This window comes from Squalius cephalus (assembly GCF_949319135.1).
Source record: "Squalius cephalus genome assembly, chromosome: 7".
Lineage (NCBI taxonomy): Eukaryota > Metazoa > Chordata > Actinopteri > Cypriniformes > Leuciscidae > Squalius > Squalius cephalus.
Genome location: NC_137128.1, coordinates 19,785,201 through 19,804,035, shown reverse-complemented (window position 1 = coordinate 19,804,035; position 18,835 = coordinate 19,785,201). Strand labels below are relative to the sequence as shown.

Here is an 18,835-nt window from a genome sequence, read left to right as displayed (position 1 = left end):
CACATATCATATATACACTGGGAACATTTAAGAGTGATATTGATTGAATATGTATGTCGGCCTTAAAAAATGACACAAATAATGCTTAATTTCACCTTAAAAGTTGGTATTTTGCATATATATATATATATACATAAAAAAGGCAGTGAGCCTCCATTATATCTTTGCTCTGACCCTTGACTATCGATCTAGAAACTTAATTTCCTCATCTTGATTGCCTACTTACAAAAAAACTAGGGGAAAATGGTCCAACGACTGAGCAAGATAGGCAATTTGGCGGCCATTTTGATATGCAAATTAGAAGGTCAAAAACTCAAAATTTTGCTTGGGTACCAGTTTTTTTGGATTCAGCACCCTTGAAATATGTAAAGTAGGCCGGTTCCCGACTTGTACCCATAAATGCTCCTCACTTTCACTTTTTGGGTACATCCCATCTAGACTATAAGGTGGAGGGAAAGAGGTTTGCGTGGCCACATGGACGAGCTGAAACCCTGCAGGAAACAAAGCTGCCATTGGGCCGTTACATTGCAGGACTCACAAACTGGGTAATGGGTAATCTGTAAAAAAAGGGTAATGCTTCTTGTTCTACCATGGAGATTTTCATGCTCAGAGACTCAGACTGTGTTCGATTTACTGATGAGCTTAACTAATCCGCTTTACTCGGGTTTAAGAACAGAAAAGAACAGAATAGTAGACAAATTACCATCCACATACTTTGAAACTAACAAATTTGCAATTACATCTTCAAAGTCGTGGGTGAAGAAGTGACAAAACTAGAGGAAAAGGGAAAAAAACACCTATTGTTCCTTCTAAACAAATGGTGGTTATGTAGGGTCGAGTTGTAGAGTTGTAGAGGGTAGAGTTGATGCAGTCAAGACTAATGTAGAAATAAACACGCGAACGGATGAAGGATGAATCCATAAGGGGGTGAAAAGTTTTAGAGAAGCAGTTGTAGGTCAAACTGTTCTGAGAAGAAAGTCCAGCAGGTGAGTAATGAATCTTCTTCAACTTACGGAAAATAAAGTGCACTTGTAAGCAAATGAACACTGCTTGCCATCCAAGAATGACCTGGATGAATGAAATTGGCCACGTTTTAGTTGTGGCAAGTGACAATGAAAAGCTATTACTCGATCAACGCAGCGATAGATGGTCAATGGATGGACCTGTATTGTATTACATTTTTGTATTATAAACATAATAAAATGACAGCATGTTTTGAAGTAAATTGAATATTTATTAGAAATGTGTCTTTTTTACAAACTTGATTAATATACAATTATACAAAATGCTTTAAAATTTATAATATACCTTTGAAGAATCAAGGTCTGTGACTCTCTACTTGTATTTTAACTGAATTGACACTAAAAAGTAGATGTGAAGGTCCCAAATAAGTCTTCGCAGAATTCCACCTATTAAACTGATATTAGTCAATTAGATGCACATATAATGCAAGCGATGCTATAAAATTCAGGGGGAAAAGAGGTAAATCTGCAAGATTCGAATAGTTCTTGTTAGTTCTACCTGAGTTGTACTATTATCACTCTTGTGGTTGCCAAAGATTATTATGATTTACAACAGCAACATTATCAGTCTTCATCCAAATAAGCTTTACTCATTGTACAGGATCATTTTTGACATGCTTTGCTTGAAATGTTACTAACATACAGTATGCTTTATTGCAAACAGACCCATTATTATAGTGGAACATTACACAAAAAAACAATTTTAGCAAACGTTATTTTTTTTAGAAATTAACTATTTTAGCACCTCTCCACACATTTGGATGAATTTGTGGCACTTTTCCTGTTCAAGAGACGTGATTTCACAGTTTGGCTTTTCCAGCTGTCAGCTGAAGGTTTTGAAGTTTCATGGCCATTCCCATATTTCCAGTTATCTTTAGTTTTCCTTGGAAAAATGCCTTTAAATAAAGAGTGCAAGATTAACAAATTAGGGCTTTACAAATAAGGGTTATTAAAACCAGAACAACCAAAACATTTTTGTTACATGAAATAAACGTTAAATTAAAATAAAGGTTACACTTAATTTTGATTGTCCACTTTAGACACTCTACAAACTTTAACTTTGCAACTACATGTCAACTGACTCTCATTAGAGTATTAGACTGCTAGGGTTCGGGTTAGGTGAATAAGTTGTGGGTTGGTATGGGTGTGTAAATGTGTGTTTTTTTTCCTTCAGATATTCTCATCTAATGGACGAATGAACGCGAACGGAGACAATGTCAAAACATACGGAGTGTGCGTTAGAAATCAGGAATTGTGAGAGAACATTGTGCTTGGTACATTTTTCATCTTCAAACCAAACAATTTTATGCCCCGTCTGTTTGGCGCGTTTCCCATAATGGTTACGCAGAAGTCAGTAGACGGAAAGTAGATGGCCTTTTGTGGCTGTTCGAACACATTCGACCAACACTGAAAGCAATCGGGTCGACTGTGTTTTCAACTACCTCTGGAAGTGGTCGAAAGTGGACGAGCTCAAAACGTTTTAGACCTTGTTTACACCTGTCGTCCACTTGTGATCCAATGGACCAAAAGGCTTCTTAATACCAGATGTGAACAGAGCCATGGTTAGTCAGCTAGTGCTCAGTGCAACATCTGCCATTTTCATTTGTCAACTAAAACTAAAATTGAAATAAAATAAAAACTATAGACATTTAAAAAAACAGTAACACTTTCCAATGTTTCATTTGTATTCTCTGTATATATATAAATCTAAAATATTTTATTGTAATATATTATTTAAAATTATTCTCATTATAACAAATAATAAAAATGAAAGTTTATTTTATCACTGCTCCCCCAACGTTTCATCTGACTTTTTCTACATTTGACCGTTTCTCCATGTCATGATGAGCATGATGGATTTGAGCTCTAAATGGTTCAGCTTTTCTATTTCGGATTAAACTGAAAACGATTCCCTTTATGGAGGATTACCGTAAATAGAGTGGCTAATTTTTAGATGAAGCTTCTGTCCAACCATCTGATGCCTGATGCAGTTCCACAGATGGACAGACATGATAGAGTCAACACAGATGGGTGTGAATCACAGGGTGCAAACATTTCAAAGGACTTATGAAAACAATCTATTTTCCGGAAACATTAGACGCCATTAGCCTAATTTGGAATTGCGTAAAAGATTTCCAGTGTCAACATTCTGTGTCAGGAGGCTTTGAGTATTTTATTGTGTATGTTTATGTCAAAAGAGATGTTTGGACACGCAACAGGACATTTTTTTAAATAAATCTGCAACATAATACTGTGATAGCTAAAGCCAGGTCAAATCAAAGTCAAAGTGACTCCATGTTAATCTTTTTCCATAGAGATTAGTTCACTTTTATGGACTGCACATTACAGGTTAAAGGTCATCTCTGATATCAGACTAATCAGAAAGGCTACATTAAAGACACAACTTTTGATTAAAAATGAACATTGAATAGGTTTTAAAACTAGATTGATGATCATTTGAAGGATATCTGGATATCAATGATATTTCACTCTATATGCCAGTGTTTCTTGCACCACTTCTCAGCAGTGGATGCTGAATTTACAACCCCACAGCCAAATTTTAAGTCATATTTTAAGTTTACAGGCCAAATTGAACATAAGCTAAAAAAAAAAAAAGCACACCGCAAAAAATATTGGCAAGAAAATACCTTTCGGGCTGCATACAAAAACATACAGCGCAATCCGATTCACGAACAAATGACTCCAGTTCTTTTAAACAAATCAAAAAAAAAAGTGATCAGTGTGGTCTGATTTACAATGAAATGACTCTCATAAATCAGTTATTTTTAACAGATCAAAAACATACATTGAGTAGCCCGATTCATGAACAAATTACTCTTATGAACCGGTTCTTTTAAGGAATCAAAAACACACAGCGCAATCGAAGTAGTCTGATTCACAAACAAATTATTATAAAAAAATATTTTCAAAATGTTCTAAGGTTTAACTATAATTTACAGCATTAGTTGACAGAGAATATCTTTCAAATTGAAGCAAAATGGACATCATAACCAAATGAATCTGAATAAATTTGAATAAAGAGCTTGTGAATCGGAATCTAATTGAATGAAGAAAAAAAAAACACCCCCAAGATGTTCCGATCTCTAGATATGGTTCGGGTTCATCCTTAAAAGTAGGTCTATGGGATTTATTTGGCTCTTTTATCATCCACTAGGCATAAAAACAGATCATTTAGACATAAGTCAGATTATTTAGACGTAAATTGTCAGTATTGGTGTAACAGATTATAAATGTTGTGTTGGCCGTATGCATTGAGAAGCCTAAATTAGCGGGCCAGACGAATGGTCAGTGTGTCTGTGGGTCATGGAACAAGGTTTAAGAGGGACTAATCCAGGAAACGCTGGCTCCGTCCCAAGACGCTCACAAACCTTATTTAGCCCTTAAACTAACACTGACCAACTGACCACACAGCAGCTTATCAGAACAGATGCAATGCTCTTTTTCTTAATGAAACAAAAGCGCAAGATTTCAACAGACCACTAAGAATAAAACATCATTAAAACGTACCGTTTGTGGATTCATTTGCCCCGTCATCAAATTGAGCAGATCTGAGTCGGCCATAGAGATGGTGCAGTCAGCCGTCTTACCTGTGTGGAAAGTAAATCAGACTGTTTGGAAAAATAGAGCTCAATCTATCAAATGACTGCTTGGTGTGTAAAGAAAAAGACTATTTACAAAAAAATATCTATATATTTTTTTGCTGCTTCTGGTGTTTTTATTAGAATTTGCATGTCCCAACTAAGATGTCTATTCCATTTGATAGTTTGTGATCGGTAAGATTTTTTTTATGTTTTTGAAAGAAGTCTCTTCTGCTCACCAAGGTTACATTTATTTGATCAAAAATACAGTAAAAACATGAAATATTATTAAAATCTAAAATAACTGTTAACTGTTAATAACTGTATTTAAGAACATAATTTATTCCTGTAATGCAAAATAATCATTTCTCCAGTCTTCATTATCACATGATCCTTCAGAAATTACTCTGATATGATGATTTGCTGCTCAAGAAACATTTATTAGTTGAAAACAGATATTTTTGCAAAAACTGTGATGTACAACATGTACCTTTGATAATTGGAAAGTCGAAAAGAACAGCATTTACTTTTTATAAAGAAATCTTTTGTAAAATTATAAATGCCTTAACTCACTCGTGATCAATTTAATCCATCCTTGCTAAATAACTAAATAAAAAATCTTCCTGACCCTAAACTTTTAAAGTTTGTTTTTATAGAAATTTGAAATAATATGCTTTCACTATGTAGGTTTTTTATATAAAAATGCATTTTCTGAATAGACAATGAGGTGGACAAAAAATCTGAACACACCTGCATCGTTGGTCACCGAGCCTTTGCCATTTTTTACGTCCACAACCCATAATGCTTCACTTCCACCTGGACCATCCTTCACTTTGAAGGCAAAAACAGCTCCAATTTTCTTTACAAACGCCTCGCCCTCCTGTTAAAAAAAATGACACCATTTTATAATTCTGTAGCAAATTGGATTGTTTTCAATTTGCTTTAATAGTGAGAAAATAATGTCAGAAATTGGCTCATGAATCAAGCTAAATAACAATGTCACAAAAATAACTGAAATTGCGATATAAATATTCTTGACAAAATAAAATGACACGCAGATAGACAACAATGAACAATGCCTTGTGGCTCTTTTACTGGAAAGAATGATATTCCTGGAGGATGTCTAAATCACAGCTCAAATGACTTTTTAAATAAAATTGTTAAACTGTAACACTGTAAGTGAAGTCATTTTTAATCTTACACTGGTACAAATTATTTAATTATTTAATTTAAAAGTATTATTTGCATGGTATAATTGGTGAGATCTTCATTCCTGATGAATTACCTCGTGTAGCTTCTTCTCGATCTCCTTAAAGACGGAGTGAGCTTTGAAGCCCTCGAGGGCACTGGAAGCGCTGGTTTGAACTGCAGCGATCCGAGAGCTGGGAAAGTTTAGATCGCAAGGTCACCACTGCTCATATATGGTGTGCACCAAGTCCAAAAGTCTAGTTCTAATGTATATAAAAGAACTACAGCATTTAACAAAGTGTGATATTTGACAATATTACATGGAGAGAGAAAAAAATCACTTATTGAATACTATAATAACTTAAAACTTCACATATATACTCATATAGACTCATATGTACTTATGTAGGAGAAATATAATCTTTTGTACCTTGGATTTTGTACCCACCTTCTGTATGCTTAAACAAACATGTAATAGAGCTGAATCGTACAAGCCTAGACCTTCAAAAGCTAATTGAACTGTTGATTTTTTTTTTTTTGGTGTAAATTTTCCTATATAACTAAAGGCCATGAATACATGATAATGGATAAACTTCAACAAACACTGATATTTTGCAAGGAAACCAAAGATATATACATATAAACATATTAAAATTAATAAATGAAATCCTAAATAAAATGTACACTACCATGGGTTAGTAAGACGAAAGAAATTAATACTTTTATTCAGTAAGGATGCATTAAATTGATCAAAAGTGACAGTAAAGACATTTAAGATTTTACAAAATATTTATGGTTCAAATAAATGCTGTTTTTTAACTTTCTATTTCATCAAGTATTCTGAAAACAAATATATCATGCTTGAACAGATTTCAACATTAGTAATAAAAAGAAATGTTACTTGAACACCAAATGAGCATATTGAAGTGAAGACACTGAAGACTGGAGTAACGGCTGCTGAAAACTCAGCTTTTTCATCACAGGAATAAATTATGTTTTAAAATAAAATAAAATAGAAAACAATTCTTTTTAATTGTAATAATATTTGACGATATAACAGTTTTACTGTATTTTTGATACAATAAATGCAGCCTTGAGCCAATCAAACCCAACATTTTTAAATAGTGGTCTATAAATACAAATATAATTTGGGATTTTGGAAAGTAATTAGAAAAACAGAATTATGAATATATAGATCATATGGGCGAGCTGGCTATATCTGGGCCAGATACTCAATGCTTGTTAAAAGACGTGTTAGTTTTGAACATACCTTGTTTCTTGAGGGAAGCCCATCCTGTAGAGAGTGACCACCACTGCTCCACCAAGACCGATGTTGTGCTGCAGGGCGACCTTTGCCCCCGGGACCTGCCGAGGCCCCGCCTCCCCCCTCAGCTGCCAGCACAGCTCTGCACACTGAGCCAGACCTGAGCCGTGAAAACAGGCCAGAGTTCATCCACCGCACGCTCTGTATGTCACAGCCAACTGCCTTCTTTATTCTGTGACCTGTTGATTTTCTGTCCTCTAATAATTCAATAAATAAAAACACTGCAAAAATAGAATAAAATGGACCAGGAACTTTCCTGAAGGTCTTAGTCCAAAATGTAATTGAATAAAATCTAGTAAATAAAAATAATAAATAAATCTAAATGAAAACTCTCTGAAGATTTGTCATCGGCATTCAGCTTCTTGTACAAAAACTGTAAATATATTTGGAGAAAATGCAATATATAAAAAAGGTTATAGAAATGTTTGCACTGATCTTGGTTAGGGTGACACCATACTGAATTTCAAACCGCTGAGGGATAGATGTTTTTATAATGGCATGCAAGGTCCTAGATCACATGTCATTTAAAAACATATATATATTATGGGGTTTTTGTCTACTGAGATTAAAGATGAACAATTGGCATTTTGTTACAAACAGTACATTCAATTGAAAACACTGTATTTCCTTCTCTCACCATCTCGTTTTCATTCCTGATAAAAATGAACTACGCTGCTACCCTAACTAAGGTCTATTGTTGCAGAGTGAAAATGTTTTTTAACCAGTTAATAACTTTTATCTTTTTTTTTTTTAGAAACTAAAATCACGCATTTTTATGTTAAGTAATTACTTTAAAGTGCCCCTATTACGCTTTTTTTGAATATTACCTTCCACGTGTGTAATACAGTTTTTTGAGAATGTAAAAGGTCTGCAAAGCTCAAAGTGCATTACAAATAAAGTTATTGTCTCCTAAAAGAAAGAATCGATTCTGAACTGCCTGAAACGAGTCGTCAGCAATTCCAGTGTGTTCTGGTCTATGGTCTTCATTGGCTGCCCGCGAACAACGTCTACTTTGTCCCGCCCCCAAACACTGAAGTTGTGGCTGATGTAACGGACGTAAGCCAGTAAGAGCTGTGCATGTAAACCTCAAACCTTGTTCATACTTTCGCCTGACTCTGCACGCTCCTGCCCAAAAAACCCAGTAAACCTCGAGATTACTACTTGTGGCATTAGAACAAAATATATGGCTTTGAGAACATGTATACAAGTAAATTAACGAACTCACACTTAACATTTTTATTTCGTTTCATGAACATTATTAAACATGGACCTTTATTTCCATTAAAAGGGCTTATTTCTGCTAGTGCAGGCTCAACGTAAGCAACTAATTTAGCGTAAACTGGGTGCCGGTGTGATGAGACGTACATGCTCGGCTAGATTCGCCTCGAAGTCGTGCATCTTCAGAAGCGGAGCCGCGCGTAAAGTTGCAAAAAAATGCCGTGCACACCGCCACCTGAAACGGGGTCTCGCGCACTCAAAGCACACGACCGCCCGTACAGCGATGCCGCCATTTTTGCCGCGCACCTTCTCGCTCGTGCGGACGCGCCGATTATAAACCAAGCTTCACACCCCTGGCCTCAAGAGGCGCTGTGGTCTTTAGCGTCCTTGTTAGCGCCAAGCGTGCCGCACAAGCCCTGAAAAGTGAAGCCAAAACGTCTGGATCGCCCCCCGGTGGCTGGTCCTAGTATAGGTCATAAGCCCCGCCTCCCCGTGTTAATCAACGGGACGCGAGACCAACTAAACAATTAAATTACACTTCAAATATCTTTTTCCAAAGGTGGTTTCTTTCATTTGCTGTCGTTTTTATCACGCTGATGTAAGTTCAAGTGTTTGTTTCAAAAATAAGTTGGTTTTTAGTTAGTTACGTGATGCGGTGGTGTAACGTCATGATTGACAGCTGTGATTGACAGGTTCTCCGAGCGAAGTAGTCACTGAAGCACCAACGGACATTTTTTTCGGGATCTTCGAAGGACTGAGGAGATTGTATTTACTTTATTTTAATAAGTCTCTTGTCGTACTGCAATCAATTTTTTAAAAAGTGTGCAGAATCCACTCTCCCTGAGGCGAGTGAGGGCGGGGCCATGATTTCGCGGCTTTACTTCCTGCTCACTACTGTGCAGGTCTGGTCCCGAGATCGCTACTGCGCAGACTCAAGTTCCAATATGTCAGCGCCATATCGGGACACTGGCGGCTTCAGTTCTCATCAATGGAAGAGAGCGAAGGGGCGTGGTCCATCTTTTTTTACAGTCTATGGTTAGCGCCCACGCAGGATACCCCAGTTCAAATCCCGCTTGGAGCGGGCAGAGTAGGACCGGTTACACTAAGGCGTGGAAAAGTTTGGTTCGTGTTATCAACATGCTGCGAAAGCAAATCAATTTGGCATGCATTTCCAAAGGATAAGAACTCGGCTCAAATTGATACGGTAAAACCGACGCCATCGTTACTGTTCATATCACTGTATTTCCAAGCTCCGAGGAGGCTCCATAGCTAAAATTAAGATATGGTAATGGCCATTTAATTTCAGACACGTGCTGTAAGGAGAAGACCAATCACAAAAGACAGGGCCAGCAGACCAATCAGAGTAGAGTATGCTCTCGGTTAGGAGGGGTTTATAGAGACTGAATCTTCGAAAGCACCATTTCAGACTCTTTGGGAAATGAGGACGCATGTAAACCACTTATAGGAGACCTCCAAAACAAAATTAGGAACATAATAGGGGCACTTTAACTAAGAAGTCAAAAAGCTTAACGTAATAACAATGTCTTTCTCTGTGGATTGCAGTGTAGTTCTTTTGGAAGTAGATCATGTTTAATAGTAATGACGATGGATACCTTCTTAACTCTATGATCTCACACTGTCAAATTAGGTCAAGACCCCCTGCAGCGCTGGGCGGCCGATGACATGACACCCCACCTTAATCCATCGGTCCTGACTCGTGAGTTAACGCTCAGGCTGAGCATTTTATCCTGATGGGTTAAACTGCTTGCACTTTTGCTCATTATCCCCTACAGGATAAGGGACTTAGAATAAGACCTTTTCAGTCAGCCAGTGCAAGCCTGTGACTCCCAACTCCTCATTGAAAAGTTGAGAGTCAAGAGGATCAGGAAAAACTGTCAAATCACTGTAACTGGACATAGGGCGGATCTAGGAATTATTATAAAATTATTTATAGGGTGACAAGGGGGTGGCATTAGTACTATGAGGGGTGGCAACACAAAAGCAAGCGTCCATGCATAGTTCCTGTGGATTTATGACCTGACATTCACATTCGTTTCCATGAATATGCTAAACTGCTGCATTACCAGAAAGTAATCATCTGTTGATCGGGATTTTCTTATTGATTTCATAAAAAATTTTCGTCGGATGGCAAAATGGTCTATTATACATGATGAAAGTGGAGCGGGCAGTTGGGGAATTGGCTCACCAAACAATACGCAAACCCAGACATATCTTTCTCAGAGGACCTCTGAATTAGCTGGAAAGCAGTAATTTTCCAATTCAGAAACAAATGGAAAAACAGCCAATTTGTTCATGAATTGGGCTACACTTGTGCTGTGTGTTTTTGAGTCACCAAGAACTAGTTCATAGGAGTAATTTGTTCATCAAGCGCAGCACAACCTTTAGAAAGACATGTATTCTTGGCATTATTTTGCGGTACACTTTTTTAATGTCATCACATTGAAGCGCCATTGCTGAAAAGCAGTACAGGAAACACTGCTTTCATTTATATTTAGTACTGGGATAATTCTAGGGTGGAAATTATTTTCCTTAGGGTGATCCCCGGTAGATCCGCCCCTTGATTGGAGACCACTAAAAAGATGATGAAAAGATTTAGAGGATACATATGTAGGACCAAAGACGAAATCAAGTGAGTTTAACGTTTCCCCCCGGCACTATGTGTGCATGTATGTATGGTTGGATGGTTTAAAGGATGACGTTAAGAAGACAAGCACTAGGAGCAACTCAAGCCAGAAGCAGCAGTGATGTACTGCTTGAATCTAGCACTGATTCACTAGTTAAGAGACGTGACTCCCTCTGCTGGTGGAATGCCACAGTCATGGACACTGACAAGCTCCAGAAAATAGCGATGCACCGAAAATAATGTTTTACCGAAATTGAAAGTGTTTTAGTTAGTCAAAAACTGAATTAATAAATCACATTTATTTAATAATCACCACTCAAATAAAAACTAAGCTGTAAACATTTAAATGGCACACAAGGCCATTTTTATATCAACTTTTTAATTATATAATTATGCTTCTCCAATTTGTTGTTGAAATATATAACATTTAAACAGTGGCTATAATACACACTTGTTTTCATGATAGATTTATTTAAACATACATTAAATAATTAACAAGTAAAATATATGGTAATACTTTACAATAAGGTTTCATTAGTTTAAATTAGTTAACTACTTTAGTTAACATGAACTAAGAATGAACAATACATCTACAGCATTTATGTTATGTTATTGATGTTAATTTCAACATTTACTCATACATTATTAAAATCAAAAGTTGCATTTATTAACATTAGTTAAAAAAATGAACGACTGCATTTTTATTAACTAACATTAACAAAGTTTAATAAATATTGTAACAAATGTATTGCTCATTGTTTGTTCATGGTAGTTCATACATTTACTAATACTAACAAATGAGAACTTATTGTAAATTGTTACAGAATATATAATATAGTGCATAGATGAAATCAATATTGTCAATACAGCCCTAGCATTAACACAGCTGACATGTTTACCAGTTGTAGCTTATCCACGTAATGTGCACAAAATAGACACTAACACAGTCAAAATGCGTCATCGGAGAAGCACTTATTAAATGTCAGCGTTTTGGTCAATGATTTTGCACCTCCAAAACAGTTTCGTCCAAAACCGAATATTCGTGTGCAATTGAAGAGTGCGCTCTACTAGCACAGTAAATGGCTGACAGGACAGGAAAGTCAGTTTTTGATTCACCTCTCACAACGTAACATGCTCTAAACACACCTCTTAATCACGCAGAATAATGAAAGTGGACTTTTTTTCGTAATTGCGGGTTTGAATGATTACGTAATCGTGGCATCCATAATCATCATTGCGATTCGAAATTCAATTGATTGTGCAGCCCTAGCATGAACACTGTGCTAAACTTCTCCTTTTGTGTTTCACAGCAGAATCCAATTTAAACAGATCTGGAGTGACATGATGGTAAGTGAAATGATGTCTAATTGTACATTTTTGTGTGAACTATTCCTTTAATGGCATCAGGTGTGTTAGGGTAACCATACCTGTAGCTCCAAGCGGGTGTCCTTTTGAGATGAGTCCTCCACTGGGGTTTATCACCCACTTGCCACCATATGTATTATCACCCCGATCAATAAGCTCACCAGCTTTCCCTACAAATCAGAAAACAGATCATATCGTCAACACGCTGCTAATCTAAACTTCTGTTTTTAAAAATAGATGCAAGAAAAGAGTGCTTGTGAAGCCGTCCATCTCACCCTCTGGACACAGTCCCAGAGCTTCATACGTGATGAGCTCGTTGGCAGAGAAGCAGTCATGTAGCTCGATGACGTCAACATCTGAAGCTTTCAGACCGGAGGTCTCAAAGCACTTCTTAGCTGCAAGGTGGGTCATGTCATAGCCAACCTATAGTGGACAGAGGGGGAAAAAAACACATTGCATTAGAGATAAGACAATTCATAGTTGTCTCACGTTCAGCGTTACGTCAGAAGTGAACTGACGAATTGGGATCTCGCCTGAGAGCCCAAATCACCTTTAAATGAAGTCAATGAACATTGCAGAGTGAGATCAGTCACGATCGCTGCCTCACGTGTCTGGGCCGTAAGCACGCTGAGGTGGCGTTCCTGGATGAGTCATGTACCCACTGTGGGAAGATGACCATCGTGATGCTGAGATCGAGACTCGAGTTCCTCGAAAGAGGTGGAGTGTCCTCTGCTATATCCCTCTCTAGTCTCTCTGCCCAGCAGAGAGCTACTTCGGTTAATACACGGGGTCCCATTTGCACACTGTCTGGGGGCCTGGCTAAGAGCTCCTCAGCAGGTCTCACTGGCTCACTCGGGCAATCAGATTCTCGTACGCTTCACCTCAGTGGTGTACAAAGATGCCCCTGTCCTGGAGATCGCAGTCCCACGGGCGAAGGACGCGATAGAGCTGGTCCCTCCAGTCAACATGACTTAAGGGTTTTACAGCCCTTACTTCATCGTACCCAAGAAAAGAGAAAGGTTACTGCACAAGCTTCCGCTCAAGATGTTTATGCGGAAACGCATATTCGAATGCGCTGAACCCCAAAATTGGTTTGCAGCGATCGTGTTTTGTTATCACTCAAAAGTGACTGGGCTCTCAGGCGAGATCCCAATTCATCAGTTTACTTCTGACATAGTGTCTCCGTTCCCTCCTTCAGGGAACAGGGGTTACATTAGTAACCTAGACGTTTTCACGTGACGTCACAACCTTATTGGAACGCCCACATGGCTGTTTTTGCATAGAAAACCATTATAAAGAAAACACTTAGGCATCTTTTGCAGCGATTTTTGTGTGAGCATATCAGTGAATACCCCTGACCACTCGGTGAGTTTCACGTTTTTGTAAACGAAAGTTTAATGTGTTTTAGGAAGGAGTGTTCGAGTGCACCTATACACCCAGTCTACTGGTGGGGGGGAAAGCGAAAGAAACCTAAAATTCTCGGGACAGCAGCATTTGTCCAAAATTTAATCTTAACCGTTGTATTTCATCAGAAACGATCTGTAAACAGGGCTTTAAGTGTAAAATACCGAACTTGTCCTTTAACTATTTAGGGCTCTGCTCGCCTATACATAGTGTGCATCATCAATAAGGTGTATACTGAATTTGATCTTTTAATTTCACTGTTTTAGAACATTAGGGCACTTTAAAGGGATATTTCACCCTAAAATGAAAATTCTGTCATCATTTACTCACCCTCATGTTGTTCAAAACCTGTATTAATTTATTTCTTGCACTGAACACAAAAGGAGATCTTTAAGAATGTTGGTAACCAAACAGTTTCAGTTCCCAATGACTTACATTGTATTCTTTTGTCCATATAATGTATGTCAACAGAAAGCAAAACATTCATTAAACATTACCAACATTCTTCAAAATATCTTCTTTATATACAGAAGAAAGTAAGTCATACAGGTTTGGACTGACATAAGGGTGAATAAACGATGACCAAATTTTCATTGCGGGGTAGACTATCCTTTTAAGGAAAAACTTAAGTCCTGACTTTAAAAGGTTTATTAGTGAAGCTTTAGTTGTGTTTTGGAGGTTGAGTGCTGCTCAACAAGATGCCAGCATCAGCTACTCTTACCATTTTTATACAGCTGTTTTCCTCAAAGGTAGTGGTGAGGTCTGTGATCATTTCCTGAGCTATGATCTCGACAGCCTTTTTCTCCAATCCGTTCCTCCTCACAAACTTCTCACTGGCCAGCACTGCTGCTCCTGCTCCATCTGACGTCGGGCTACGGGGAAATAAGAGACGATATAAACATCTGCTTCTGTTGAACAGGATGATGGAACCACCATTTGTAACAAGTTACTGTATTGTAGTAAAACAATAAAAATATTTTTTTGACATGTAAAATAATATTTATTAAATAAAATTAAATAAAAAATAAAACAGAAAATTTGTTTGAACTGGGTTCAGTACATATATTAAGCTCAACCAACAGCATCTGTGGTATTATATACTGTAGGTTACTACAGAAAAAAAGGCAAAATTGTATGGATGAGTGACACTTGAATGAAATGGATAAGGATTAAGTTATCAATTTAATAATTATTTAATAAATATTCAAAACTTTATTCAATTCATATTTTAAAATGTAGATAAATAAAATGATAAAATAATCAATTAAATCATTATAAATTGAAAAATAGAAATATTTAGTTCAATTATAGTCATTTTAATATGTAGAAACAATAATTTCAAATGTAAAACAATAATATAGTACATTACTATAGAATTTTAAAAGCACATTTTAAATTGTATTCTAAAAAAGCATTTGCTTGTTGTCAAAATGCCAGATGCAAAACCGATCAACCAACTGGAGAAGCAAATCAACTTTTAACTCAATTTTAATAGCCACCACATCTCCCATGAGCCAAAGGAAAGACAGTCACTGAACAGTAGGAAAGACCAAACTAACTAATTAAATCTGGAACTTTATACCTTCAATAACCACCAATAAACACACAGACTGCATGTCTTGTGGCTATACTGTTGAAACAGCATGTATTTTAAAGCTTTTAGATTCACTTTCATTGAAGTGCTTCACTTTCAAAGAAAAAGACAAACAGTAGAAATTATTTTTGTGGTAAACACTAACATGCTCCAAGTGTTGTCTATTGAGCTTAACTGAGCTTGAATACTGATTATCGCATTGCTTCTGTGGATATTCAAACATTCAATCGCCACGGCTCTCAACTTACCAACACTGCAAGAGTGTGAGGAACTCAAAGACCTTCCTGGAGTTAATGACCTGCTCCAGACTATATTCATCCCGAAACTGAGAGTATCTGAGAGTGAACGTGGAGGAGAAGAAAGAGAACAGAAGTCTTTTGCTATCTGGGATAAGGTAAGGAATTATTGCATAGTATTTTCTTTATAACAAGCTGTCGTTAAAGCTTACGGATTATTGGTTGAATGCTTGTGGTTCTTCCAAGCGATTTTAGCAAAATGCTCCGGTTTTGTGCCTAGAGATGACAGACAGCTTCTGTTACAAACCAGACTGCAGTTTCCTGGATCAATCTAAAGTCCACATAACACCCACATCTTACCGTACTTCTCCATGTGTTCTCTACCAGCGTTGCCGAACATCTGAGGCGCAGCTGGTGCTGCCGCCATCCCATAACGGTTGATCATCACCTCCATGTGCTTGTCCATAGGATTGGTTCTGTCCATGTACTGCAAACCCATGAGATGATATGGGACGCTTCATCACTGCTATTAAAAAAGAGCTGTGAGCTGTACTGTACCTTTGAGGATAGTGAACCTCTTTCCATCTTCTCAAAGCCCAAGGCAAGAACACAATCAGCCAAACCTGAGTGCAAGATTTTATGTGGATCAGATAAATGCAGTCTTGATGAGCAAAAGAGAATTTAAAAAATGTTTAATATTCCAAAGTTTTGGCTGGAAGGCTATTGAAATGGAAACAGTGATATTAAATTGTAACAATATTTCACAATATTACAGTTTCACTGTATTTTTCATCAAATAAATGCAGCTTTGTTGAGTTGAAGACTTTTTCAAAAGCACCAAACCCAAAACTAAAAAAAAAAAAAAAAAAAAACTAAACATTCAAAATATTACTATTAAAAAAAAAAGTGTATGTTTAATTTCATAGCATTTGTTGTGGTATCAAAATTGACATTATCAACCATGAAATTTCATATTAAAAATAATTATTGAACTCTTAGTATAGTACAGTATAGGCAGGCGCTATGATGAATATCTCACCTCCCTGAACGAGCTGACGGGCCATAAACAGCGCTGTGGAGCCGGTCGAGCAGTTATTGTTGACATTAATTATTGGGATCCCTGACAGACCCAGACTGTGATAAATAGCCCTTTGGCCACATGTCGAGTCACCTGGAGAAATACAGAAAACCCACATCAATCCAACACTGATATCAGATAACGTGTAAGGCATTAAAAAGTTAGTTCACACAAAAATTCTTTCATTATTTACTCACCCTCATGTCATTCCAAACCCCTAAGACTTTTGTTCATCTTGGAACACAAATTAAGACTTTTTTGATGAAATCTGAGAGATTTCTGTCCCTCCATTGACAGCTACACAACTACCACTTTGACGCTTAAAAAATTCCTAAAGAGATCATAAAACTAATCCATATGAATTGAGCGTTTTAGTCCAAATTTAGTCCAAGACATGATCACTGTATATATGATGAACCAATTTAATTTAAGCTTTTATTCACATATAAACATTCATCAACACAACACAACACAAGCTCAAGCATCTTTGCTTGATGTGCAAGAACCAATGAGGTTCATTCTCGTGTTACGCAACACGTTTGAGCTTCATCAAGAACCAATGAGGTTCATTCTCGTGTTATGCAGCACGTTTGAGCTTCAGCAAGGACCAATGAGGCTCATTCACGTGTTACGCAGCACGTTTGAGCTTCAGCAAGGACCAATGAGGCTCATTCACGTGTTACGCAGCACGTTTGAGCTTCCGCAAGAACCAATGAGGTTCATTCTCGTGTTACGCAGCACGTTTGAGCTTCTGCAAGAACCAATGAGGTTCATTCTTGTGTGTTCCGAAAATGAACGAAAGTCTTACAGGTTTGGAACAAAACATGAGGGTGAGTAATTAATGGCAGAATTTTCCTTTTTGGGTGAACTATCCCTTTAAAACCATGTTGACATTATAGAAATATACAATATCTATTACTGACTTAAAAATGACATACCATACACGTAGCCTACACATGCTTGCTGGATGGCAGTGTAGTTTATTCCAGCATCCTTCAGCGCTCTCTCCCCTGTGCCACAACAGAAATGATTCAAGAACACAAAACATTCAAAGTTCTACTGTACAACGAGCTTCATCAACTGCACCTGCTTCTTTGGCCATATCTGGGTAATCGATGTCTCTCGCACCCGGCTTTTCAAACTGAAAAACAGGACAAAAGTGTCTTTGAAATATGACACTTTGAAGCTATGTAGTTTAAATAGTTGCCTGGAATTTAAATAGTGCATATTCTGTATTATTGGGACAATTCAAACCTAATAAAACGTATTATACTTATTATTAAAAATCATTCATTATTATTTTTAATCATTATTTATGAAGGGATGTGATATACAAATAATTATGGTTGATTAAATGGAAAAAGTTGCAAAAAAAAAAAAAAAAAACTACCACCACTGAATTCATACTTCCGCGTCACTAGGGGCCGCAATAATAATAATAATCATATTTCTATCAATGTTACTTTGATACAACGACCGTATGTAACGTTGAGCAGAGATTTCACATGATTGCGTAAAGCACGTTCATTGTCATTCTGCACAGTAACCCTTGACACATATAATTCAGGGTCATATCTACAGATTATCCTCTTTGCGTTTCTGTGAAAGTCTAAAGGACACTTAGTGCTACAGTTACTCAACAAACAAAGATCAGAGTCACACACGCGCAGTGAATCTCTGATAAGAAACTTTGCATAACGTTAAATCTTTTTTTAATGGAGATAAAACACTTATTTTGAGCACTAAACCTCCACACTATGTAATATGCCTTTAGCAATAAGGCTAGTTACTGTACAGCTACTAACCAAACACCATGCTAACTGTAATAGTTTAATCAAACACGATATTCGGCGAAAAAATAAGATATCAAATACCTTTATACTTTTTTATAAAACTCCAACAGGACTTGCCTGTAACTTTACCACAGTATGATGATCAATCAGTAAGAGCAGCATTACAAAAGCAAACCAGACAATAACAGATCGCTAATATAAGGCCAGTCAGATGTGTTTACCTTTGTCATTCCCACCCCGATAACAAAAACCCTGTTTCTTGCTGTAGCCATCTTCAGGTTTGCGTTGTGACAGCTCAACTGGACTTCACTACAGCATGCAGCCTAACTAACAGCAAGCAGCTGGTTAATACACACACACACACACACAC

General features: G+C 37.1%; 2 protein-coding genes across 2 annotated transcripts in view; one reads left to right on the top strand and one right to left on the bottom strand.

The window, feature by feature from the left end:
• The window catches only part of slc1a7a (solute carrier family 1 member 7a), a 26,926-nt gene extending 25,698 nt beyond the window's left edge, over positions 1-1,228 (top strand). The window contains exon 12 of the mRNA XM_079875200.1: positions 439-1,228. The gene's annotated coding sequence lies outside the window, so the exon portion shown is untranslated. The remainder of the gene's footprint in view (positions 1-438) is intronic.
• On the bottom strand, positions 1,218-18,819 carry scp2a (sterol carrier protein 2a). The gene is made up of 16 exons (XM_079875202.1): positions 18,687-18,819; positions 17,759-17,813; positions 17,611-17,682; positions 16,634-16,765; positions 16,153-16,217; positions 15,955-16,081; positions 15,807-15,870; positions 15,607-15,693; positions 14,486-14,636; positions 12,636-12,783; positions 12,423-12,530; positions 7,080-7,233; positions 5,907-6,003; positions 5,372-5,501; positions 4,551-4,630; positions 1,218-1,918 (listed from the first exon to the last, which is right to left on the bottom strand). The coding sequence occupies exons 1-16, from the start codon at positions 18,735-18,737 to the stop codon at positions 1,823-1,825; spliced, it is 1,617 nt and encodes a 538-aa protein (XP_079731328.1). The 5' UTR covers positions 18,738-18,819; the 3' UTR covers positions 1,218-1,822.
• Positions 18,820-18,835: the final 16 nt, after the last annotated feature.